Below are 26,089 nucleotides of genomic sequence, written 5' to 3'. Positions count from 1 at the left end.
AGGCCCCTCCAGGAGCAGGGGAGACAGCGGGCAGGGCTTGACCCCCGGAGAAGAGAACTTCAGGGAGAGACCACGGTGTCGCGGGCCAACAGCCTGAGCTCTGGAGACTGACGGGTCCAGTTTTCTGAGACTTCCCATCCACCATCATCAGTCGAAGGACACTGTCCTCACTTCCTGGGGACAAAGGACCACATCCAGGTGGCTGAGAACAGAAGTGAACTCTCTCGCAGGACTGGACTCCGGGGGTCCCAGAGCAAGTCGGCAGAAGAGACTGGCTCCCTCTGGGGACTCTGGAGCGGACCCTGCCTGGCCTCTTGCCAGTCTCGGTCGGTCGACCTGCGGCTGCCCCTCCAGCCTCTGCCTCGTGTCCACGCAGCCCTCTTCTCTGTGCGTCTCTGAGTCTCTGTGTTTTCTGATAAAGACACTGGACATTGGGTTCAGGATGCACTGTCACCCAGGTCACCCTTATCCCAACTAATTGCATCTGCAAGTAAGGGCCACGTTCTACAATTCTGGGTGGTCAGGAATTTTGGAGGGAACACTATTTAAGCCCCACAAACAGCTTCAGCTGTCCCCACATGGCAGAGGTGGTGGTAGTGCCTCCCCGGCGTGAACACCTTCAGTCTCACCACAATGCTGGGAACCAAGGATTGCTGCTATGTCCGAGAAAACCCAGGCACAGAGAGGTAGAGCAACTTGCCCAAAGTCACACAGAAGGAATGCCGTATAGGCTAAGTCCCTGCTCTTGACCACGGCCAAATGCTGTCCTTCTCAGCAGCTCCACTTCCCAGCTGGGGGGCCCTGACCAGTCACCTCACTTCTTGGAGACTCCAACCCTCTGTTTGTAAAGAGGGAAGATAGCACCTCTGCCTGGGTGTAGTGGGAGTGTAACTCAGTTCTGTGGCTTGTGGGACAAAGCCGGGTACCGCAGGTACTCAGTGAGGGAGGCTATTGTCACTATCATCATCTCTACTATTATTTGCAAGGACTTCGGGAAGCCGGTGCCCAGAGAGAGACCCCCGAGGCGGGCGGGAGGCCTTCTGGGGGCCGAGCCCTCTCTGCTGAGCCTGGGTCTCTTCCCAAAGGCCACTGGCCCCCTTTCTACGGGAATCAACCCCAGTGATCGATCCCAGTTGGCCTTGGGCCCTGATTGGTCCCTGTCAAGCAGAGCAAACACCACGGTCACCTACCAGCCTCGGGCCCCTTCCCTAGCCCCAGTTCCCAGCCACCCCTGCAGGAAGTTTGCAACCCCTCTGTCCCCAGAGCAGGCAGTGCACCGCCCGAGGACAGAGAGCAGAGCCATGTGGGGTCTCCGCGCCTCGCTTCTGCTGTTGGCCACCTGCGTGGCGGCGAGCGCTGACCCTGTGCCAGATGACATCCAAGTGCAGGAGAACTTCGACGTCACCCGGGTAAGGCTGTCCTCTCTGGGGGAGGTGGCTGTGGGCGCCTCATGGGCTCTCGGTCTTCCCCTGGAGCTCCAGTGGTCAGTCCCTCCTGTCATGCCATTTGGGCTCTGGGATTCTTCGGAGCTACAGCTCGACCCGTCTGTCCTTCATTCCGTGGGACCTCTCACCTCAGATCCCACAGGTCAAGCATCCTGTCCCCGCAGGCTCCAAGGAGACTCTGGGACCCTCGAGCAGCTGCCCCAGGGCAGGCTTCGTCTGGGACGGCCACCCTGCAGCCCCTCAGCCGCCCACGTGGCGTGGACCTCGGGGCTCGCCCTGTCCCCGCCTTGGTCCTCAGTGACTCACCTTCCCTACACGTCCTTCTGCTGGCCCGTCCCGGGGCCTCGTCCCCACTCATGGCGTGGACAGAACCTGGGATGGCACAGAGCAGGCGTGTGCCCATGAGCCTGGGGGCCGGGGTGGGAGATGATGGGGAGCAGGCAAGCAGGACGGAGCTGGGTCAGGGCCGGGTCCCAGGGCTCCCCGTCCCTGGAGGGGTAAAGACAGGACTGTCTCTTGAGGAGCAGTGGCCGGTGACCTGGGGACATAGAGGTCAGCCCCGTCCCCAGGAGCAACACACTGTGCTCAGGGAATCTTCTGAGTGGCAGGCGGGGTTGGGTGCACCCCTCCTTCCTGAGCCACTGGGGCCTGTGACTCCACAGTGTCGTGAGACGGGAGGCGGGAGGGGAGCAGGCAGGGTCTGGGGCCGGAGGGGACCAGACCCTGTGCCTGCCTCCTAGATCTACGGGAAGTGGTTCAACCTGGCCGTTGGCTCCACCTGCCCTTGGCTGAAGAGGATCAAGGACAAGATGAGCGTGAGCACGCTGGTGCTGGGAGAGGGGGCCACGGCGTCGGAGATCAGCGTCATCCACACCCACTGGCGGTGAGCGGGGAGCGGAGGGGGCACCCATCTTGTCTCTGAAGCCTGCAGGCCTCTGCCCAGCCACATCCTGGCCCCCAGCCCCAGGTCCCTCTCTACCTCCTGCAGGAGGGCCTCCGAGGCTGTCCCCTCTGGACCTCAGCCTCCTCCTCCTCTTCCTCCTCCTCTTCCTCCTCCTCCTCCTCCTCCTCCTCCTGGGCTGTTGCTTGGCTCAGGAAGGTCCCTGCCACCCCCAGGGGCCAGCCTGTCTTCTCCCTCCCCCCCCCCCCCCCGGGCCAAGCTGGCTCTCTCTGGTTGTCTGTAGCAACCTGTGGACTCTTGTCCCCCGTCTACCTCCATCCCCCATCCAGTCCACTCTTCACCCAGAAATCAGAAAGACCTCCTCAAACCCACATCTGCTCAGGGTGCTGGGCTCCTTGGCCTATTCATGGCTCCTGGCTGCCCTTGGGAATTAGACTGAGACCTTGGGCGCAGAGGCCTTCCGGGCCTCCCATGCCACCCGCCAGTCGCCGTCCCACGCTTTCCCATGCACTGTGACCTGCCCTGGTGGACCTGCAATTCCTGAAAACCTTCACCCACTTGACCCCCCACCCCCGCCTTTGCACGTGATGCTCCTTCTGGAAGCCCCTCTCCCCGCCCCCTGGGCTAACTCCTATGCATCCTCAGGGCTCTGGTTCCATGACACTTCCTCCAGGAGGGCCTCCCTGGACCCCAGGTCAGGCCACAGGCCTTCCTTTGAGCTGCCGGAGCACCAGGCTTCCCCAACCTGGCATGGTCATCTGGTTGTCTGCCTCTGGCCAGCCTCCTTGGTCCTCAGGGAGGTCCGCTGCAGGAGAGGCTCGGGCCGTCTTGCTGCGTCTGTATTCCCAGCACAGAGCATGGTGCTGGGTGCGAGTGCACTGCCTGATAAATGTCCCCTGGGTGGCTAGGAATCACTGCAACAGTGACAGCCACCTGCACGCAGCGCTCACCTCGGCTCCCTGAGGTAGACTCAGCGTGTGGGGTAGAGCTTCGTCGTCCCCACTGCACAGAGGGGAACTGGGGAGGCAGGAGGCCCTCGGGATCATGAAGGAACCCACACACGCAGGCACTAGCCCACCCCCAGGGCCGCGGGGTTTGGTTAGGGTCAGTGATGTTGGTGTTGGCTTTGCCAAGCGAATGGCATCGACTGGTCCCTTTGTCCCCTCATAGATAAAATGAGGGCTGGCCTGAGTATTAGACAAGATGCTTGGAAATGTTGATTTGAAATTCAATGAGACAAGAGAAACATGATGTTTGGAAAGAGCCTGGGGGAGGGCCGGGTGGTGCCGACTTCCTCTCCGGGGTTCATTCCAGGAGGGGCGTCTGCGAGGAGACGTCCGCGGCCTATGAGAAGACCAGCACGGCGGGCAAGTTCCTCTACCACAAGCCCAGTACGTCCTCGGCTCCCCTTCCCCACCCCACGACCGTCCCTCCCACCTAGCTGAGGTGTCGCCCAGCTCCCCCAGGCGCCCCTCCATCCCTCCCCCTCTTCTTCTGCCTGCCTCGTCCCCCATGAGCACGTGTGCAGAGGAGGGCAGTGGCGCTGAGCGCGGAGGGTGACGTCAAGATGCCACCAGGTCTTGCTGAGCCTGGTGCTCACTGATAGAGGGCCCTGGGCATGAGTGCATTTGTCAACTCAGCAAATACGCTCCATGTGCCAAGAAATCAGGAATTTACGAATTTTTGCACAGATGGAAGAAGGCATGGAGGGAGGGATAGATAAATAAATGAGTCCATGGATGATCGATCGGTATGGACGGCAGATCAATGAGTCCATGGGTAAATTGACGAAGGAATAAAGGAGGAAGGAGAAAGAAGGGGAGGGAGGAGGGGGAAGGGAGGAGGAGGAGGAAGGAGGAGGAGGAGGAAGGAGGAGGAGGAAGGGAGGAGGAAGAGGAAGGAGGAGGAGGAGGAAGGAGGAGGAGGGAGGGAGGAGGAAGAGGAAGGAGGAGGGGGAAGGGAGGAGGAGGAGGAAGGAGGAGGAGGAGGAAGGAGGAGGCGGAAGGGAGGAGGAAGAGGAAGGAGGAGGAGGAGGAAGGAGGAGGAGGGAGGGAGGAGGAAGAGGAAGGAGGAGGAGGGGGGGAGGTTTAGGGAGGACTGCTGGATGGAGTCATGGGCAGTCAGGGCAGGTGTGGAGGAGATGGCCCAGTGGCTGGAGAGAGGGACTGAAGATGGAGATTGGTAATAAACACCCAGGAGGGCTGGGCAGCCAGGTGGACAGGGGAAGGCACGAGGTGAGCGCGAACGGGCAGCAGGTCTCGAGGTCAAGGCTCTGACCACCGACGCCCGTGGCCTGGCTGCCTTTCCTTTGCAGAATGGAACGTGACCATGGAGTCCTACGTGGTGCACACCAACTATGACGAGTACGCCATTTTTCTGACCAAAAAAATGAGCCGCCACCATGGACCCACCATTACCGCCAAGCTCTACGGTGATGACCAGTGATGACAGCAGCCCCTTGGAGCTGGGTGGGCTTCTGGACAGTCAAGTGGGAGGAGCAGGAGGCTTTGCTTTTCCTTTTGACAAAACTCCAGGTGGGGGAAAGCCTTTGCTCTCCCCGGGGGAGGAAGGGTCCAGGTCCCCATGTGAGGCGGGACCCTTCACTTGACCTCAATCTGGAGCCTCCAGGCCCCCGAAAGAGCTGGTGGGAAGAGCCTGGGGTGGGGACTCGGGAGCCCCGTGTGGGAGCCTGAAGGGGCCCCTCTTCCTGTTGGAGAACCTTCCTTCCCCTAAGTGTGTCTCGGAGTTTGAACAGGTCAGTAGTTCTAGAACTTTCCCTAAGTGAGAACCATCCGGCCTGGTGGCTCCTCTGCTTCCCACCTGCAGGGCGGAAGCCACAGCTGAGGGACAGCCTCCTGCAGGCGTTCAGGGAGATGGCCCTGGGCGTGGGCATCCCTGAGGACTCCATCTTCACAATGGCCGACAGAGGTGAATGGCCCCCGCACCCCACCTCGAGTTCCTGTCCCCTCTTCGTTCTTCATTCCCTGTCCCCAAACCATGGATCTTTTCTATCACCCTCTGAGACAAACAGGGACAATAGTCCCCTCCCTTCTTTACAAGCAGAGAGCCGCTGGATTTGTTCATGTCCTGGGTCTATGGGGCGATAGAGCTGGGGCTAGACTCCATGTTCTCAGCAGGTTGGACAGAAATCCAACATTCCTCTAGGGGGCAACACGGAGCTGGGGTTGGGGTGCAGCGTGGGAACTGAGCGTCTGTGTTCAAGTTCAGTTGGGTGGGTGGCTTCTGGCTGGTCCACCTCGCAGAGCCTCATGTTCCCATCTGTCAAATGGGGATAATAATGCCTTCCTCTAAGGGAAGGCCGGTGAGGGGTCAGTGAGGTCAAGCCATTAAGGACCACAGCATGGGGCCCTCAGGTGCTCTCACTGTTCCCGTGATGGCGCTGGCCGGGTGGACAGATGGCGGTGCTGTGCAGCCAACAGGCTGTAACTTTTTCAGTGAATGACCTTGAGCAAGCATAGTGGTGGTGGGGGGGGTCACGAGGTGGGCTACCGCACAGGATGGTTTCTAGCAGGATGCCATTGGCACCATGAAAGAAATAGGGTCTAGGACCCCCCCAGGCCTGGTCCTCTTCTTTACTCCTTTCTCCTGTCTCCTGACCTAGGGGAATGTGTCCCTGGGGAGCAGGAGCCACAGCCCACCCCACTCTCGGTAAGTGCTGCTCCCCGCCCCCTTCAGGCTCCTCACTGGGCTGCTGCTGGCCTGGCTCAGGCCCTGCCATGGTGCAAGGGTCACTGAGGAGGTGGAGCAGCCTGCCCTGGGCATGGGTTATGAGGTCAGACCCACCTGGGCTCCACCTTGGTGCTGCCACTTGAGCTTGTTGCTGCCCCGTTGGGACCTCACTGTCCCACCTGGGAAATGGGGTCATTATGCTCACCTTCCAGGGCTGTGCTGCAACTCCAGGACCCGTTAGAAAAACTCTGAGCAGGGTCTCAAAGAGGGGAGACGCTCAGCCGGGCGTGGTGGTGCACGCCTGTCAATCCAGCAACTCGCAAGGCTGAGACAGGAGGATTGTGAGTTCAAAGCCAGCCCCAGCAATGGCGAGGCGCTAAGCAACTCAGTGCGACCCTGTCTCTAACAAAATACAAAATAGGGCGGCGAGGTGGCTCAGTGGTCCAGTGCCCCTGAGTTCAATCCCTGGTACCAAAAAAGAGACACTCATCAAGAAAGGAACAGTCTCCAATGAGGATGATGGTTTCAGTGCACAGAAATAAAGGCGGTTGGTGTCCCTGAAAAGCAGCCAATTAGAACAGGCAGCCCCCTCCTCAGCTCCTTCTGAATCTGGGCCTCCCTTTTATTTCCCTGCCTATTGCCATATTGATTACACTTTCTTCATTCTTCATGTTCTCTGTTTGGGAGTTACATTCGTCATACAGGTGTGTGTGTGTGTGTGTGTGTGTGTGTGTGAGAGAGAGAGAGAGAGAGAGAGAGAGAGAGAGAGATTGATTTAGAAACCTACTCTTGAAAATTGGAAAAAAAAAATGAGATAAGAATGTCCTTATCCCACTGGGGACGGTGGCGCACACCTGGGAGCCAAGACAGGAGGATCTTAAGCTCAAGGCCAGCCTCAGCAATTTAGCGAGGCCCTAAGCAAATTACTGAGACCTGGTCTCAAAATAAAAAATAAAAAGAACTCAGTGGTTAAGAGTCCCTGGGTTCAATGCCCAGTACAAAAAAAAAAAAAAAGATTTAAAGTTAACCCTATTGACATAGTACATAATTGCTCCTATGTTTTTAAGAAAAATTACCATTGATCTTATAAGAGTCACATATGCTCATTATGAAGAAATCCATACAGAAAAATATCAAGATAGATTAGTTTTTATTTTAAATCCCACCACCCCCAAAATAGCAGCATTCCCATCATTAAAGAAATCAAATTGTGACAGAAGGAAGGACAGATGGACACAGGGATAGACTGTTATTAAATGGGATTATGCTGCAGATGTCATCTTTAGTTACATTAATCATAGTTTTACTTGGATTTAAAAACAAAGGAGTTGAAGTGGGCTTCTTGAACTTCAAGTAAACATCTCTTCACTACGAGAGATGCGCGTCTTAAGGAAAGGCAAAGTCACGAAAAGATCAGCGGGGCCAGCACCACCGTCCACGACTTTACACAAGAGCCGCTTCTCTGATTAGCTAGACGTCCCCACTCCACGTTGGTTCCATGTCCTCCTCCTCTTCCTTTTGCATTGTCCAGGTTGACACCAGCCGTCTCCAGATTCTCACTGTCACCCCCATGGTGATCCCAGGGCGGGATGGTTAGCCTGAAGACCTGGCCCTCCCAACTCTGTGGGCAGTGGATTCCACGTGTCAACTTTAGTGAATGAAGCCACAGTCACCTGGGCTCCTGAGTCACTCATTTCCAGTGGTCTCTTAATTGGGGCCATTTCTTTGTGGAGTGGCTTTCTTGAGGTGGTTCTTGGGGGTTTGAACCTGTGAATCTTGCATGTTTGAGAATAACCGCCCCATTCTGGAGGATGCAGAGGCCACTTTGCTGGGATACAGCACCCTGGCTGTCCCTCAGAACTGTGTGAACGTGGCTCCCTTATTCTCTTGCCCTGATGACTGTGGTAGAAAACCCGAGGCCAGGGTCATACTTTCTCTCCTTCTAGGGGACTTGTTTTCTTCTGCCCTGGTGCCTGGGAAGCCTTTCTCTATTGTCAAAGTCAACAGGGACACACCTTGGTGTCAAAGATTCTACACAATCACTTCCTGGCACGCAGCGTGTTCTCTCCACATGCAGGTGACGTGTGCTCCGTGTTTCAAGGAAGTCTCCTGCACAATGTCGTGGAACCCCTCTTCTGTGCCCTTGGTCGGGAGCACCCCTTCTCTCACCTGGAGCACCTCTGTCTTCCATGTCGGCTAGTTTCTCCTGACTGTTTCAATGCTGTCTTTTCGGTTCACAATTTATTTGGCAGATCCAAATTCATGGAGTTTTCATTCTCAACTTACTTAGGCTGCGCTCTTTCTCCTACTCATCCATTTCCGAGGTGGATTTGGGTAGTTTCCGTTGTATCTTGCTTTATCTTGCTCTTGCTCTATCTGGGCTTTCTGGGTTTTTTTTTCTGATCAGGTGGGGTGGGGTGTCCTTTAACCTCTTAGTCCTCTTCCCACTGAACTTGAGCCTAAGCCTACTTTAGTGTAAGCCCTAGGTATCTTGTGTTCATCCAGGTTTCTGAAGTCCTGGGAAATGGCGTAGGGGAGGGGAGAAGCCTTCCCTGAGGTGTGCCACCTTGGTCCAGGTACCAGCTCTGATAGTTTCCTGGGGCTGCAATAATGAGGTACAGCACCCTGGAGACTTTGAAATTTATTGGATTCCATTTCTGGAGGCTGGAAATCCAAGGTCAAGGTGTCAGCAGGGCTGGTTCCTTCTGAGGGCTGCCAGGGAGGACCTCGTCTACCTCCTGGTGGGTTTCTGGCATTCTGGGGCTCCTCCTTGGCTGGTAGGTGCCTCACCGACTCCCTGCCTTTGTCTTCACATCAGTTTCTCCATGTAGGATGTCTTGGTGTCAAAATTTTTCCCTTTTATAACTACACTATTCATATTGGGCTAGTGCCCACCCTAATGATCTCATCTTAATTACATTTGTACAACCCTGTTTCCAAATAAGGCCACATTCTGAGGTCCTAGGGATTGACTCCAATGGGTGACTTTTGGAAGGGACACAATTCATTCCATAACATTTTTTCCTCTGCTTATACTTTGAAGGACTGCGAAATATTCTCGGTAGGGCTCATTGCACCTGGTTGGGCTGGTGTCATGTGCATCTGTCTCACGACAGCTCATCCTAGAGCCCTGGACTATGTCACTTCAGAACCTTTCCTTCTCTTAGAACGGAGCTGTATTTTCCATGTTTACTTGTTTATTCTCTGAGCCTATTTTCATGGCTTCCTCTGTCAGAAAAGAAAAACGACTGGGTACCCCTCAATGTTTTTCTCTCTGGATTTGGAAGAATTAGGGAGAATCACAAATTTTTGACATACCACCCCTGGAGGTCAGAGGGCACCGTTCAGAGCTGAAAGATCCATTATGTTCAGTTCCAGCACGATTTGTTTCCTTCCTTGATTGCCAATGTTAACGTTTCTGACTTTAAATCACGTCCCCTTCCCTTATTTGAGTGACATTGATGGAAATTTTGGGACTGTTTTTTTAAAATTATTTTTTCCCAAGTGTTAGGTACTTGGAAGAAACTTGTGAATTTCAATCTTCCATCTTAATCCAGATGCCAACTGGATCTTTATTTCTTTATCAGTGTCAAGAATGAAATAGTAAGTAAGTAATGACTGTCCTTACCAAAGACAGAAATACCCCACATTTCTCTTCCTCCTGTTTCTTACTTTCTATTTGTATCCTTTCGGGTTTCCCATGGTCCTGTTTTTTTTTTATGGATCTGCTCTGAGATTGATGTTGTCATTTTTCACCTTTAAAAAAATCGTTTGTAAAATTTACATTAAATTCCATAATCCATTGTAGCAATTATTTATTTCAACTCTACATTTTATTGGCTTTATAGCTTTCCATATTTCTTCGTTATCATATCTGGTATTTCTGACAGTCAGATTCCATTCTCAATGGGTGGGAATATTTCTATTAGTAATTTTTTCAAGAATGACATGTGGGTGGCAAACTTCTAGGTCCTAGCCTAGCTGAGAATGTCTTTCTGTGGTTATATCATGTGGTCAACAGCTCAAATGAGTGAAGGACAACCTTTGCCTTCTTCCAATGCTCAGATATTGTTTTTGAGCTTCTGCCATTTACTCTAAGGGCCACCAGGCACTTTGTCCTTCATTCCTTGAATATCGAAGAAGGAACTCTTCATTAATTTTTGTCCCATTTATTTTTCCCTTATAATTGGGCAACTCAAGTATTTCTCCAATTCAGAAATGTTTTCTTCTATTATTTCTCCATTGCATGCTTTCTAGGTAGAATTCCTATTATGTGGATTTATTTGCCATAGTGTCTAAACTGCAGCTTAACCCTACTATGTGGTTAAATTCAACACCTTTTCCAGCCCCAATAATTTTCTGCCTTTATACATTCACTGCCATCACTGTTGCCTCCTGTTATATTGATGCAGATCATTTTGAATTTCATTGATGGCTTCTGTTTATTCTCTCTGAGTATCATCCTGCATTGGTGGGAACATTTCTTTAACTCAATACAGTTCTTCTGAGCGGTTGTGTTATTTGACTTATCCCATGATTTTCTTTTCTTCTTCTGTGTTCATCAAGGAAGGTGCACAAGCCACCAGGTTGAGATGAGTCTGGGAGAGATTGGGAGCCCCGACAGTTTTCATTTGTACTTTGAAAGGAGCAGAGAACATTGAAGGGTCTATAATTCTGCTCTTTAAGTTCCAGGTCTCCTTGTGGCAGAAAGGCTGCCTGGTGGCAGGCAGTTTCCCTGCTCATTCTTTGTTTGATTGCGCTGGGACCTATCCTCAGGAGACCCTAGACTCGGGGATGTCTTGACCGCTTTGGCAGCCCGCCCTTCTCTGCGGGCCCCACCACTGCAGCGGGGGTGTTTGGGTCAGTCCTGGGGCTCCTTCTTACTCTTGGGTTGGAGTTTTCCTTTCCAAGCAACCTGTGATGGTCTGGGCAGCGCCTCCTGCAAATCAGCGGCACCCACACTCCAGGGTGCACAGAACGCCTTCACATTTCAAGCATGGGAACAGTGCCCCTCCGGGGTTTCCGGCTCTGGGAGAGACTTTCCCATGGTTCAGTCCCTTTAGGCATTTCACTAGAAGTTGGATATGGAGGCACTGGGCCTTGTGGTTCTGATTTTCATTTCTGACTAGAAATCTACCCTGCGATGCCCATGATGGAATTCAGGTTGATGCTCTTGGGAAAAGAATTCATTAACCAGTCTAGTAGCTCCGCTTCTACCCGTACCCCAATTCCCCAAGCAAACAATTGTTCATGTATTCCAGGGGCACAGGGGAGCACAGGGTCTCTCAACAGCTTCTTTTCTGCCCCCCAGAGAGCCCGGCGGGCTGTGCTGCCCCAAGAGGAGGAAGGATCAGGGGCTGAGCAGCCAGTACCGGGTTTCAACAGGAAGGAAGGTAAGGGGCACCTGCCTCTTCACCCACTCTGCCTTGCTGGGAGAGAAGGGCCATGGCTGGCTCACCCTGGCTACTTTATCTCTGTGAAGTCCCCCTCTTCCTGCTGCAGAGTCAGACTGGCCCGAGGAAAGGCAGAGGGGGTTCTCTGTACTATTGTAGGGTTGTAGCAGACGGGAGGAACACAAGGTCGGTCCTCAGCTCCATGGTAGAAGTGAGCTCTTGTTCTGCCTGTGTCACAGGGTGGCCTCCGGGTGGGACAGTAGCTAGTGGGCCTCTGTGATGGGATAGCAGCCAGTGGGCTGACCATCAGGGCTTCCGTAGAAGTCAGGGGAAGAGCCTGAGGATGCCTGGTGAACTTGACAGTGCTCACAATGGACTCCGTCTTCAATTCACTCGGCAGATATCAGGCCCTGTGCTGGGCACTGGGGTCTCAGAGACAAACCACTCTTGTCTTCTTGAATGTTCTGCTTTAGTGGGAGGGGGGCATCCAAGGGAGAAATTGATGGATCCCAAAGAGAGGATCGGCAAAGGGCTAAGGAAGCTCAGAGGATACTGGGGTGCGGAGGTCAGGGGGACTTCCTAGACCAAGGGAAATTCATGCTGTGTAGAGGCAAGCCCCCTGGTCCTGTGGAAGACACCCCGGAGTCAGGGACAATGAGAGCAAAGGCGTGGGGTGGCACCGCAGTGAAGGGACCAGACCAGCCAGTATGGGGTGGAAATGTATCACGCTCCTGCCACCACAGACTCTCTGGGCAGATAAGACCAACACAGGGGGTCACTAGGTGTCAACTCCCATGTGATGGAGTCAATGAGCACTGGTTTTGGAGTCCAACAGACCTGGCTTGGGACCTTAGTTCTGTGTGACCCTGGGTGAGTCACTTCGCCTTTCTTGAGAGTCAGTTGCTTCATCTATAAAATGAGCCGATGATCTGTCCTTTACCCATGAGGGGAAAATTTACAAGAGATGATGCCGACTAAGTGCCCTGCTTGGTGACAGGTATCCAGTAAGCACTCAGTAAGTGCTGCTCTTTGGCCCCTTCCCAGACTCCTGCCAGCTGGCCCACTCACCAGGTCCCTGCCTGGGCCTGTTCCCGAGGTATTTCTACAATGGATCGTCCATGGCCTGTGAGACCTTCCAATATGGCGGCTGCTTGGGCAACGACAACAACTTCATCTCTGAGAAGGAATGTTTGCAGACATGTCGCACCGTGGGTGAGTGTGGCCCCTGCTCTGCGCCTCCATTCCCCCACACCCATCCGTTCTCCCAGAAGACCCCTTGCCAATGAGCAGGGAGCCATGGGAGGGTGTCCAATGGTGGAATTCCAGGGCAAGCCTCCTGAAGCCATAGGATACAGATTTGGGTGGAGATGTCCCTTGGCCAAGGTGGATCTATTTCCTCATCTGTAAAAGAGGGACCACGGGTTCTAGCTGAGCAGGGCCCTGGCTCCGGAGCCCTTGTGTGTCCCAGGTCTCACTGAAGCACCATGCCTCTCTCTACCGACAGCGGCCTGCAACCTCCCCATAGTCCCTGGTCCCTGCAGGGCGTTCAAACAGCTCTGGGCATTTGATGCCGTCCAGGGAAAGTGCGTCCTCTTCAACTATGGGGGTTGCCAAGGCAACGGCAACAAGTTCTACTCAGAGAAGGAGTGCAAGGAGTACTGTGGCGTCCCTGGCGAAGGTAGGAGGCCCTGGGGGGTGCCGGGCTGGACCACCAGGCTGCCAGGGTCCAGGTGTGAGAATCCTGATGGGGGGTGGGTCCCGCAGAGCTGAATTCCTGGTGAGCAGGCCACCACTTTTGAGGCCTCAGATTCCCAAATGTAAAATGAGCCAAACCCAGGGTGCTACCCGTGCCAGGTTCAGGCATGCTCAGAGGCTGCAGCCCGAGGAGCTGGAGAGCTGGGTTCCCATTCTCATGCTGCCACGTTCAGGCTGGCCGCGGGGCGGGGGTGTGTGTGCCAAGGGCGATTTGAGCTTCCATTTTCTCTTGTAAAATGGGACAAAATACCCACCTCCCAGACTTCACAGTACCTGGCAGAATTAGTGCTCAGCTAATGGCAGTTTCTGCTGATAATGACTATTTGGGGACAGGAGCCACATGAGATTTCTGTGCCTTGATTTTCCCATTGCAAAATGGTACGTAAGGCAAATCAACAAAAAAAAATTCACATCATCCTGTGGCATGCCCCGGGCTGTCACTCGGCAAGTGGACGCTTTTGCCCCCACATTCAGGTGGCTTTCCCTCCCCCACCCCCTGGAGGTCCCCACCCTGGAGCCCCTTCCTGAGCCTTTCTGTGTCCACAGGGGATGAGGAGCTACTGCGCTACTCCAACTGATGGCTGGCCAGTCTGCAAACCAGAGAGTGGTCGGCGTCCCCCCCAGGGCAGGACGGGGCAGATGACCCAGGTCCAAATAAAACCAAATGGTGTCTTGCTGGAATTCCCTGTCCTGACTGCACTGCCACCATAAATGGAACAAGATGGAGGAGGTTGGGGAGGGGAAGAAGCCAGGTGGGGCGTGGCCCACCTAGCATCCAGGAAGTCCAAAGTGCATGGGTTGGAAGTGTATCGGAATCCCCTTCAGTCTGTGCAAAGTGTGCAGCCGCGGCCCCCTGCTCCACCATAGTGCAGAAGGGGATTGTTTTGTTTTGCTTTCATGAAACTCTGGGCAGTTGTTTCTGGGAGATGTTGGATGGAGGTCATGAGTGACCCAGGGTCAGAGGAAATACTGGCGCCCTAGTGTGCCCAGGGAGCTGAGGGAGCACAGCACGTGCCTGAACCATTCCCGGTCCCTGACTGACCCGACTCCTCTCTGGCACTTTCCCTCAGCCATCACCCTGTCCCCATCCCCATCCCCAGCTGCCCCGAGCTGGGTGCTGGGGCTGGTCCCCCACTCATTCTGAGCACCTGTCCCCTGGAATCCTCACCCTGGCCCTGGCCTTGGAAGGAGACTATTCCTTGCTTCCTAAGGAAGCCCTTGGGCAGGCTGCCTTCTTGCATGCTTGGGAAGGTGTAGGTGGGCAGCCAGGGCCGCTCCAGGACCAACTGACCAGAAGATACACCTCCAGGACTCTCCACTTACACACTGGATTTATAAACATCGGACTCATGACTGACTCCTGTTAGTGGCACCCTGCAGACAGCCGGCAGGGCTGGGCCCCTCTTCTCTGGGGAGGGACCAGTGTCCTGAGGGCCAGAGGCCAGTTCTGTCAAGGGCTTGCCTCTCATGCTGACTCAGCCCATGTTCTGGAGAGATCAGGAAGGAGGGAGGGAGTTCCACGTCTCTTGTTGAGGGGGTGACCCAGGGGCAAGAGGTGGGTGCAGGAAGCTCTGCAGCCCCTTCAGTCAAAGACCCTCCTCCCAATTCCAGGGCTGTGGCTTCCAGGTTCCGACAGAACTGTCCTGAAGAACAGTGTTTTTGTTCATGACCAGGACTCCCTGGACAGAAGTGGGTGGGTCAGGAGCCAGGGGAGACAGCTGTTCCAAGAGGAATGACCGGGGGCTCCTCAGCCTGACACTGACAAACATGTCATGCCCATCGTGTCCCCACGTGCCTCACACACCGGATCAGCTGCCGATGGGACTTTGAAGGTGCCACTCTGAAGAGGGGGATTTTGAAGTGACCTGAAGGACAAATGCTTAACCAGAGGGTGGACGCTACTGTTGTAGGCTGGCTTCTGCCGGTGGGAGGGACACTGGGCTCACAAGATACTTCTGTGCACTTCTGAAACCACCATTTAAAAACAGCTTCCGTATAAAACCCAGCCTTCTCAATTCTCATGAAAGCAGGTTCTGGCCAACCTGGGCTGCATCCTTAAGCCAAGGGGGCGACAAGATGCCCCTTGGAGGGCCCTCACCTTGGCGTTCACCAGCCCTATCCCTGACCTGCCTGCTCCCTGAGCCATTTCTTTCTGTGTCACTTGCTACCTATTTTCACCAAAATGAAATAAACTCAGGGATCCTGACTCTCCCTCCAGGGTGGGGTGGGGGCGCAGTGTGACCCTGTCACAGAGCTCGGCAGGCTCATCTCACAAGGTACCAGGGATCGTTCCCAGGCAAGTGGCTGCCCCTTCCCTGAAGATGCACTTGATTCTTCCATAGTTTCATCTCCAACTTTTCTTTTAATGGTGCTGCTGACATTCGTTACAAAACAGACGTGGCTGCTCAGTAAAGTAACACAACTTTCTTTTGCCTTTTAAAAGACAATCTTGTAAAACCCAGAGGCTGGCCCGTTGGCTGCAAGGGCTGGGAGCTCCTGGCCACACCCTGGCCCTATTTGACCATGACCTTCAAGAGGCTCCTCTGCAGGCCTCCAGACTCCTTATTTGAGATGCAGAGAAGCTCCTGCTTCCAACTTCCACTGCACGGCTCAGGCATGTCCAGGTCACCTGGCAGGAGGACACCTGTCCCCCAAGGAGGACAGTGGAGAGCAGGGCTGCTGTTCTTTAGGAGGTTGGTCCAGCTTCTGGAGCCTCTCAGCTGTCACAAGGGATTTGACGGGATTTTTTTCAGAGACCCAAGTAACACATCCTCTCAAAGTCCAGTGACCATTCCTGGAGACAGGAAGCAGGGTCCTGTGATTCACTCACCTGGAGAATCAGAAGGCAGCTTTACCCAGCAGCGGGCCCTGCACGGGCCACAGCTGGTCTTCCGGAAGCATCTCTCTCTCTCACTCTTGACTTGCCTTGGGTCTGAGTTACTAAAGAAAAGCACGAATGACTTGGGGCCTGGACAGGTGCCCCCGGGCGGGTCCCCAAGCTCACAGTGAGGGTGCTGAGAAGTGCCCAGGTGCCATGAGGAACTGGGCCAAAACCAGAGACACTCTTCTCCAGGAAACGGACCGTGACACACAACAGTTTCAACACGTCACATGCGCCATGAGGCCTAAGATGCTGGTAAAAGGGGCACAAGAGCCACATGAATGCCCATAGGGTCTGGCACACTCGGGTGTGTGCCTTGGGCATGGGGCCACCTCTTCTCAGCCATGACCCCCACTCATTCATCAGACACTAGCAGAGCTGGTCCAGTGAAGCTCACCAATGACTCACCGATTGACAGCTGGCATGCCCAGCCTCAGTGGCACCCCCGGCATGTCTCAAGTTGCCACCTGGGTCACCTGCCCATGGCCCACCTCCTCACTCAGTCCTTGTTATGGTTTAGACGTGTGAGACACCTGCAAGAAGGTTTGGAGGAGGAAAGACTGGGTGACCGGGGATGGATCCCTGCTGGGATCCCTGGAGTGGCCGGTGTGGCTGGAGGGGTGGGGATTAGGGCGGGGCTTGGGGGGTCTGTCTATGTATGTGGCCAGCGCAGTCTCTGCCTTCTGATCACCACGACCTGAGCTGCTTCCCTCCGCCACACTCTGCTGCCATGATGTCCTGCCTCACCTCCAGCCCAGAGGAATGGAGCCTGCCGTTGACCTCTGAAACTGACCTTGGAAACCGTGAGCTCCCAGATAAACTTCTCCTTCTCTACAGTTGTGCTGGTTGGGTCTTTAAGTCACAGCAGCAAAAAAGCTGAGCAGACCAGTCCTGCTGGATGGCACGGCCCGACCCCCAACCCAAGAGAAAACATCACACAGCGCGTCTTCCTAAAGGTCGTTTTATTGTAAAACCATAAATACAACCGACATGAATTCATTTAAGCAACTGATCCTCTCTAACCATGAAAAGGATGTTTTGCCTTGGTATCAACCACCGGGGAAGAGCGTGGTGAGAATTCAGGGGCGGGGGGGAGGGCGGGGGACTGAATCCTGGGCTGGGGCTTTTGGTGACTTAAAGAACCCGATGGAACCTTCCTCTTCTCCCTGGGAATGTTCCACTTTCGGACGAGAACAGACAGGTAAAAACAGCAACATTTAAACAGCTCAGTTTTAAATTTTATTACTTAGTAAAAATTCTTTTTTTTTTTTTTCCTGTTCCTTTCCTCCATTTGACAATCAGTAAAAGTTTTAAACATCATGAAAACTGATTTGGGCTGTAAATGGAGAAACGGTACCAAAACAAAGTGAAAAGAAAAACCCAAAGGACACACAGAAAATCCTAAATAAACCCTCAAGATTGGCCTCGGGGGTTCACATATCACAAGAACCTCAACTCAACCCCCATGCAATGACTCCTCGGAGAAGCGCCGAATGTACATCAACGACACAGGAGACCGCCAACAACGCCTTTTGTTAATCAACACAGCAAGTGTGACACTAGGTATTTTTTTTTTAAATACAGTACATGGTACACAGGGTCCCCAAGATGGCCCTGCATAAACCCCCGTGAAGACTTGAGCCAAGCACTGGCTGTTTATAAAAATATTGTGTTGCTACAAAAGTATAAATTAATGCTACCGGTATTAAGAAATATTAAACACATAAAACTTATAAGGATTAAGAAAAATATTCATTAATACCTGTAGAAAACTCTGGCCTAAAAAAGATATTTTTTTTTTGTTTGTTTTTTTGTAAATTTTTTTTGTTTTTTTTTTCTTTTTTTTCTTTTTTTTTTTTTTTTAAGATGATTTGAGTTTCTTGCACTCGGAGAGACAGACACAGTCAGATGTGTCTATGGTATTGCCTAGAACGCTGTCACTACTGAGAAGGGACGAGGGCGCACGCATGTGGTTACTGAGTGGGGGCAGGGGGGCACCAAGGCTTTCTCAAGATTTACCTGATGTGAGCGAATTGCCAACGTGGAGTGTGGGGTAAAGAAAAAGGTAGGATCAGAAAACAACTGGAAATAATTTACGCTTCTTACAAAATATCTCTGCTTCGGGTGGGTGTACAAAATGGTTTCCTGATGATCGGGATCTGTGTGGCCAGGCCGCGTGGCTCCTGATCTCTCCAGGCTGGCAAGTCCCAGCCCACGGCAGTTCAGGAGCTGGCTCACCACGGGGAAGCCACCGCCTCGGCCAGGCCAGGTGGAGAGCGGCCAGCGCCTGGGTTTGGAAGGAGCCCCTCCCTGCGGCTGGCCTCAGACCCCAGTCTGTGCCGACTGGGATTTCAGGGTGCGCCACGGGAATCCCCAGGCCCCTGAGGTTGTGGACAAGGCTGGGCTGTGCCCCTTTAAGGAACTTTGGTTCGATGAGTCAAGATGCCCAGTGGGACGCTTGGGAGGGTGGGACCCTGTGGGTCGTGATGCCACTGCCCAGCTACAGACCTGGCGACTCTTCTGCACAGGATCAGTCCTTAAAGGACGCCTGAGGTGGTGGAGAGGCATGGCTAAGTCAGACCGCGACCTCACAGTTGCCCCCTATCCCAGCGGGAGCAGGTGTGTCTGGCACAGAAACCACAGGCCTCGGCAGGTGAAAGCCAGACCCAAATGAGAGGAAGAAAAACAACTACAACAACAAAATCCCCGGAAGCCCTGGAGCGCCCTGGGGGGAAACATAAGAGGGAAACACTGTATCATTGGTTCACCAAAACTGGCCTAGCAAACATGAGCCACAGTGAGTGGGGGTCCTTCCCAGCTCTCCCACTGGGCTGGGGCTGGCAGGGTAGGGACAGGAGCCCCCATCCACTATCTCCAGGGCACAGAACGAGCCTTCGTCTCTCTGTCCCATCGAAACCAGCAGCCTTCCCAGGGGCCCTCCTTCAGACACATCCAGACAAGAGGCTGTCAAGCTCCCCAGGCCTGGGAAAAGCCCGAGCTCGGTGCAGCCTACGAGGCCAGCAGGCTGCCAGCCGTGCCCTTCGAGAACAGCACGGGTATGACAAGGTCAGGGGGTGTCCCTGCTGGGCCTCACGGGCCTCCCTTCTCCATCCACATACAGGCTTCTCTGCGAGCCTTCCTGGTGACCCCGTGGCCCCAGAGAGCATGTGTTGCATCCCTGACGTCTCTCCAGGTGCCCACCCTGCCAGGAGCCCACCCCAAGTCCAGTGACAGGTGGCCTCACTCACCAACAGGGGACTCCTAAAGGCAGAGGTTCAGCTTCACAGTGGAAAACGACTTGCAGAATTCTTCCCTGGTGTTTCATCAAAGTGCAAGAGATACAGGGTCGAACTCAAAGAGGGGATGCTGGACCAGCCCACGCAGCTGGTGTCCAACTCCTTCCTAGGGTCCCGGAGACCTGCAACTTCTCATCTGTGCCACTGGACCACCCTTCTTGCCAGGAATCCTCGATGTCCTTTCCCCAGCCCAGTGTGAAGGTACCCAGCAGATGGGATGGTGGCACTGTTGTTTCCTAGCTTCTGCGTGGCTCTGGAGGGTGGCCCGGCAGTTCAACCTCGGCACCAGCCACAGGAGGACCAGGCTGGGACGGGTGCATCCACCCATGACCGGGATGGCAGCACAGCTCCTGGTGGGCCCGAGACCGCCCCAGTCTACTCCAATCTGAGACCACAATGCTGGGGTCCTTCACTTGGGCTGTGTTGGTGACAATGTGACTTCAGATGAGGGGGAAAACCCTGCTAAGTGGAGGTGTATTCTCTCCACCTCCCCTCTTGGGGCCATGGACGTCCAAACAGAGGCCATTTCTGTCCTGGGAATCACATGGCTCGTGGCAAGCTGGATCCAAGCCAGCAGGCCACCATCTTGACAGAAAAGGCCCAGCTTCCCGGTTCCCCAGCCCTCAAAGGCCTGTGGTGGAAAGACCTGCAGTGGTCACCGAATCAGGAGGCAGATGACTCTCTGACGGTCAGGGCCAGGCCAGGCACCAGGAGATGAACTGGGAGCGCCTGCCCGGATCCTTTGGCTGAGCTAGAATTTGGTAAGGTGGATATTGCTGGAGACATGGGGCCAGCGGTTGAGCCTGTGAGATCTTTGGGTTTTGTTAAGCTGTCTGCTGCAGCAGGACTGGGGACAGGAGTCCCTGGGGAACCAGAGCTGGCAAGAGAGTAACGACCACCTACCACTTTGCTATCCATGTGGATGAGGCAGCCGCAGGAGACAGCTTGGTGCGGACACAGTGGCTTTCACATCAGACCTGCAGAGGCCAGCTAAGCCCCAAGCACTGAACTGAGGTGCAAAAGAACCAGAGAGAAGGTGACAGGTGACAGCCTGTGGCCAGATACCTTGAGTTTAGACTTTCTCTGATGTGGAGTGTTCTAATTGCACACTTGGGCTTGCTAGAAGCTTTCCAAGAGAGCGAAATGCTTACTTTCAAATTCAGTGGCCCCCAAACAGGGCCACCAGCACAGTTCTGCTCCAAGGCTGCTCTCACTGACCACACAAAGCAGGCAGCTCGGGTGTGGTGAGGAGTGCCAGGCTGTGGCCCCAGCCACATCTGTCAAGCACAGCTGTAGACGCCTGTCTATCAGCAGCAGCCGAGAGCTCCCCTTCTGGAAAGCCCAGAAGGTCAAGAGCCTGCTGCTGTTTCCACTCCAGGAAGTGACCTTAGCTCCTGTCTGGACCTCCCTGTTCTTGTTCCACTGAGGCTCTCCTGTTGACAGGATCCGAGCTGCAGATGTGGAGGAAATCATGAGAACTTCTCCAGGAGGAGAGATGGCAGAGTGGCTCCTGAGACCGGGGCTCGCTGGAGCGAATGTGGAAATGGCCCGCTTGTATTCATTCCAGAATGTCCCAGACGCCGCAGGGAGGGCTGGGCCAGTTCTCATGAGCCAAAGTGCACAGGCTCGGCCCCCAAAGACGTTGATCTGGGCCCTCAGTCATGACCAACTTCACTCCCTTCCTGCCGGGGACAAGGGACAGGGCTGTAGTACAGTGCTTTTGTAGTCGAGGTATCTCGCAGTTGAGTAATGCTTCATTACTGGGAGGGGGAGTCACGCAGCCACCCCCAGGAAGGGAGACGGTTCCTTTGCCAGTAGCCCCCACAAAGGTGGTCATTCTCTGCCTTAAGTGTGACCATCGCTGCCCCACAGCCATGATCACTGAAGGGACGTGGGACCATCAGCTCTACTGAGGTGGGGCGGGTGGGGGTTGAGAGCTGATCTTCCTCTGTGTCACTCTCAGCATCTGGACTGCGGAGAACACAACTGCTCATGGCTGAGGGCTGGCAGAGAGGCCTAAAGACCCTTTCACAGCATCAAGTCCACTGCATCCACCCACAAGGCACCACGCTCAACTACTGTCCTGGGTAGAGGGCTGAAGTGCCTTTGGGGTCCCAGGAGGGCTGTGGACCCCCTAGAACCCCGAAATAGTAGGAGAGGCTGTGGGTCTGGGGTGTGGTGGACGCGAACATGGATCAAGGCAGAAGTCCCTGTTGAGCTGGAAGGGTTAGGCCCTGGTGGGGAGCGCAGAGCACTCTGGGTACGGAAGTCAGAACTCGCGGTACCAGGCGCAGCGAAGCAGGGGGGCGGCTCTTCCGCTTATGTTCAGAACCCCTAAGCCAGGTGCTGCCCCCTATGGCTTCCACCAGACCCCGCGCCTGAGGTTCCCGCGACCCCGCCCCCACCCCTGGTCCGCAGACAGCTCAGCCAAGACCTTGCTCTTGACCTTGCTGCCAACAGGTGAAAACTGGTTGCAGGGGGAAGGCAGAAAAAAACCTTAGGGTACTGAATGTACCTCTGAGATGAGCTAGTTTACAGTGTGACTCGAGGAACGAAAAGGGCGAAACTCGGAAACATAAGTTAGACATTCAGTGCCTCCTAGCAGAGTCTAAATCAAATCGGAAGAAACAAAACAAACCCCCCAAAGAGGAGAAAACTGCTAAAATGTTAGGGAAAAAAAAACGACGTTGAGTGGAGACAGTTAGCTATACTTCTCTGAAAAATGTCTTTTTTTCCCTCTCTTATATTAAAAAGCAAAACGTCAGCTTTATATTCTTAAAGTCTCCTTTTCCTGATTTAGGGAGATAGATAGGTGTGTTTCTAAGGCGGCTGCCTGGAGACACCCCAGGGGGCTCCCCAGGCAGCAGCTCAATGCCCTGAAGGTGAACGAGAAACAAAGTCCAGTGCAGAAACTGTCCATCTGATGCAGTTTGGAGAATCCGTGGCAGAGCAGCTGGGCGGGGTGGGGGCGGGTGGGGCTGGAGGGCTGGGTGTGGGCAGGCCAGGACAGGGAGCATCAAGTCATTCAGATCTCAGCTGCCTGAACATTTCACAACGTCAGCTTCTCCTGATCTGCACACCTGAAAATGGAGTCTTTAGAGCCCCTTCCCGAGAAAAGGTGAAACTTCTCCCTCTTTCCCAGTCACTTGGCTTTCCTGACACACCCAGTCAATGCACACACACCCGCAGGCAGGTGCATGCACATGCACCAGGATTGTATGTGTGTGCACGCGTGTGCAAAGCTTCTCTGGATGTGCAGATGAGCACAAGGCCCCCCACACCCCGGGCACGTGTGTTTGGACACACGCACACACGTGTGGATGTGGACACACATGCACACACACACACACTGGAAAAAAGCACTTAAGTTTCTAGGGGGCGTTTATAATGAGGTCCACAGTGTTTAGAACTTAAATTCCTTTTCTTTGTGACAGTGTTGTGTGTTTTTTCTAACGGTCATTTCTCTGTTTTCTTCTCTTTTTCTTTGTTTCGGAGTCTTAAAGCATGTTGGATTTCAGAAACATGAGTTTGTTCATGTCTTCCGGGCTGAGCAGCCGCCTCCTTTTGATCAGGAGGGCCTGCTCACACATATTTACACACCCACTTCTGGCCCCCACGGCTGGGACCGCCAGGAGCCAGAAGGCAAGCTTGGCGAGTTTTGTGTGCTTTTGGGTCACGCAAGACCAGTACTGGAAGAGGTCAGGGGTGGCCTGGAAGAGGGGCTCCTGCAGGTAGTCGTACACCTCGCTCTTCCCCAGCCGATCATCCTCCTGAGCTGTGGGGTGCTCGCCAGCTGCGGAGCGGGGCTTCTTGGCAGCGGGCTCGAAGTCGGCCTCCTCGGCCCAGGACCCCTTCACCTCGTTGATGAGCTCGCAGACCTTGCCGATGATCTCCTCGTGCTGGTAGGGCGGCACGGGCCGCAGCTTCTGCTGCGGGTCCAGGATCATGGCCACCTTGTGGGCCGGGTGCACTTTGAAGTTCTCCTTGAGCGCCTCCAGGAAGAGGTGGCACAGCTTGCTGACGGTGCCCGCGTCGTTGGCCTTGGCCGTGAACAGCTTCTCCAGCCTGACGTAGGTGGGCAGCACCAGCTGCAGGGTGGGCTGGCTCTCGTTGCTCAACTCGATCACCGCCTGCTTCACGGGCGTCAGGATGGCGGCCAGGTTGCTGAGCAGGTGCTTGTTGAGGCTCTGGATGAGGTTCATCTTCTTGGCCCGGCTGTAGAACTCGCAGATCTGCTCGTAGCGCTCGTGCACCAGAAGCAGCGAGTCCGTCACGGAGTTCCAGCAGGGCGGTGGCGAGGTCTCCTCCAGCGACCCGAAGGTCTCCTTGGCGAGGCCCGTAGAGCCCGCCAGGTCCTCGCACACGTTGAGCAGCTCGATGACCTCGTGCATGCTGCGGGCCTGCAGCGTCCGCTTGCTCAGCACGCTCTGCACCACTGAGTTCAAGGCACAGGCTGAGCAGCGGAGGCACATGCCGGCCTTGGAAAAGGCGGACGCGCTCACCCGGCAATCCGTCACGTACACTGTCCTGATCTCCGACATCACGAACTCCGAGAGTACGTTCTGTACCCAGTGGTGCACCAGGTCACCGCTGTCACGAATGTCTGCGCCCTTCACGCCCAGCACGTAGCTCTTGATGTGGTTGCCCTCGGCCTGGTAGGCTGTGAGGATGTAGCAGGAGTCGGGGCCCACGCTCTGAGAGTGGCAGGTGACACCGATGCCCAGGCAGGCATTGCTGCCCAAGGCGCATGTCACCTTGACCTTCACCTGGTTGTACATACGAGGCAGGTGCTTGAGGGCCAGTGTGTTGAAGTTGCCCAGAATCTCGGTGACCGAGAAGGCCCCATAGCGGGCGCCGCTGTCCACCAAGGTCTGGGCCAGCTTGAGGAACTCCTTCCCGCTGACCACACTCAGCGCGCCCAGGTCGGCGCACATGACTCGCAGCAGCCGCTCGGCGATGTTCTGCCGCTCCTTCTCCGGGATCATGCTGTTGGAGGTTAACCCACTGGTTGTGGCTGGCAAGGGACACAAAGAGAGCTGTGATTAATTCTGCATCAAGGTACTTGTCCTGGCAGCAGCATAATTCTCTAAACATCTAGGACAGGATGACAAATAGAGTTCATCTCACATGGACACTGGGGGCACAGGCTACTTCTAACGTGATGGTCTCACAGGAATAAAGTTCCACAATTGATTAGTAATGTCTGCCATGGGCGTGGAAATAGTGGTATATGTGCAACATACTTGCCCTGTGTGTCATTCAACCAGACCGTTGAAGACAACTAACCTCACCCTCAACGTAGGAATCAATGAAAACCAGGGACCTTTAGTGAATAAAATAGACGGAGCCAGTGGCAGGAAGGAACAGCCAACAGAAATGGCAGGTGGTGGCTCCTAAATCTGGCACTTGCTGGTGCTCTCTGACCACAACACAATCACCTCCTCTCCCAGGGCCTCCTGTCCTGAGTTAAGGATTCCTAGCATGAGGTGCAAGTGTGTTCTGGAAGCCTCAGGCCTCCTCCTGCATCACCACAGGAGGCACAGGGGGCTGTCGGAGCAGGGGAATGGCTGGAGCGGGGCTGGCGGGCCTGGGCGGGGCTCCTGCCCTGTGGAGGAGACCTACTGTTATTGGCGCTGTTCCTCTGGGCCTGGGGCTTCCACTTCTCTTCCACTACAGCAGGTGGAGACCGGGACTGGTTGGAGGCGATGTTGTTTTCGTTGTCAGCTGTGGGCACAAGGGGACAGGGTGTTGCCTTGAAGGGCAAGAGGCTGGCCTTTACAGACAAGGCAAGACTGTGTGGTAGGTGAACCACATGAGGACTCAGGCCAGTCAACCTGGCTTCTCCGCAGACAGCTCCTCTCCCACTTCACTAAAGGATACATTTTTTGGTGTTTTCAATATGATTTTTTTAGCAGGGGAGCAGTACTCGGGATGGAACCCAGGGCCTCCCACAGTCCAGGCAAGTCATCTACTGGCCCTTTTCTATTTTGAGACAGGGTCTCATTAAGTTGCCTAGACTAGCCTTGAACTTGTGATCCTCCTGCCTCAGCCTCCCAGGTAGCTGATATGTGTGTGTCACCACACTCTGCCATATTTATTAGCAGTTTCATTAAATAAATGAAACAACACCAAAGCCCTACTTACATGACACAAAGTACAAAGTTCTGAGGTCCGTATGTAAAAAAGGTTTGCACAAGATGACAGGCAGGTGGGAAAAAGACTTCAGTGCAAGAGGAACTGGGCAGGGTCCCCATCTTACCCAGGGAACTAAATGTGCCACAGACTGAAGGCTGGTCCCTGCTTGCCATATTGTCTTGAGAACAAGCCTCAGAAGTATAAAGGTGATCCTAATGACTAGACTGCAGACAGACAAATCCAACCCTCTTTCAAGAAATACACTGAATCTGCCACTGAGTAGGCAGGGGCAGGAGGATGTCAAATTCAAGGCCAGCCTGAGCAGCTTAGTGAGATCCTGTCTCAAAATACATAAAAAGGGCTCCGGGTATAGCTCAGCGGTAGAGCACCTCCCTAGCATAAGTAAGGCCCTCAGTTCAATCCTCAGTGCCACAATATATAAATAAACAGATAAAAACCAATGACGTCCCAACAATGTAAAAGGCACAATACCAAGTATCCAGTAAGTAGTAGATGGGTACAACTAACTAGGAGAAAAACCAGGCAACAGAAACAGACCAGAGACGACGGAGCAGCCAGTGAAGTCCTCAGAG

General features: G+C 54.3%; 2 protein-coding genes across 15 annotated transcripts in view; one reads left to right on the top strand and one right to left on the bottom strand.

The window, feature by feature from the left end:
* Positions 1-1,200: 1,200 nt before the first annotated feature.
* On the top strand, positions 1,201-13,865 carry Ambp (alpha-1-microglobulin/bikunin precursor). Of its 2 annotated transcripts, none has more exons than XM_046451238.2 (10): positions 1,201-1,409; positions 2,186-2,328; positions 3,661-3,737; positions 4,661-4,777; positions 5,173-5,274; positions 5,969-6,015; positions 11,348-11,429; positions 12,474-12,641; positions 12,934-13,107; positions 13,731-13,865. In XM_046451238.2, exons 1-10 carry the CDS (start codon positions 1,302-1,304, stop codon positions 13,760-13,762), a joined length of 1,050 nt encoding a protein of 349 aa, XP_046307194.1. In that variant the 5' UTR covers positions 1,201-1,301; the 3' UTR covers positions 13,763-13,865. The 2 variants fall into 2 exon arrangements, with proteins under 2 accessions (XP_046307194.1, XP_046307193.1); XM_046451237.2 differs by having other exon boundaries at positions 5,963-6,015.
* Positions 13,866-17,010: 3,145 nt separating this feature from the next.
* Positions 17,011-26,089, bottom strand: part of Znf618 (zinc finger protein 618) — a 161,145-nt gene continuing 152,066 nt past the window's right edge. For all 13 annotated transcript variants that reach the window (XM_046451223.2, XM_046451224.2, XM_046451232.2 and 10 more), the window contains 2 exons: positions 24,984-25,085; positions 17,011-24,375 (listed from right to left, as the gene is read on the bottom strand). In XM_046451223.2, coding sequence (XP_046307179.1) covers positions 22,859-24,375; positions 24,984-25,085 — 1,619 coding nt within the window. In that variant the 3' untranslated portion in view covers positions 17,011-22,858. The remainder of the gene's footprint in view (positions 24,376-24,983; positions 25,086-26,089) is intronic.

Source organism: Marmota monax, unplaced genomic scaffold, assembly GCF_021218885.2.
Source record: "Marmota monax isolate L192 unplaced genomic scaffold, Marmota_monax_Labrador192_F-V1.1 WCK01_AAM20220418_F8-fsc00020, whole genome shotgun sequence".
Taxonomy (NCBI): domain Eukaryota; kingdom Metazoa; phylum Chordata; class Mammalia; order Rodentia; family Sciuridae; genus Marmota; species Marmota monax.
Note: the sequence above shows the minus strand (reverse complement) of the source record. Positions and strands in the feature narration are given on the sequence as shown.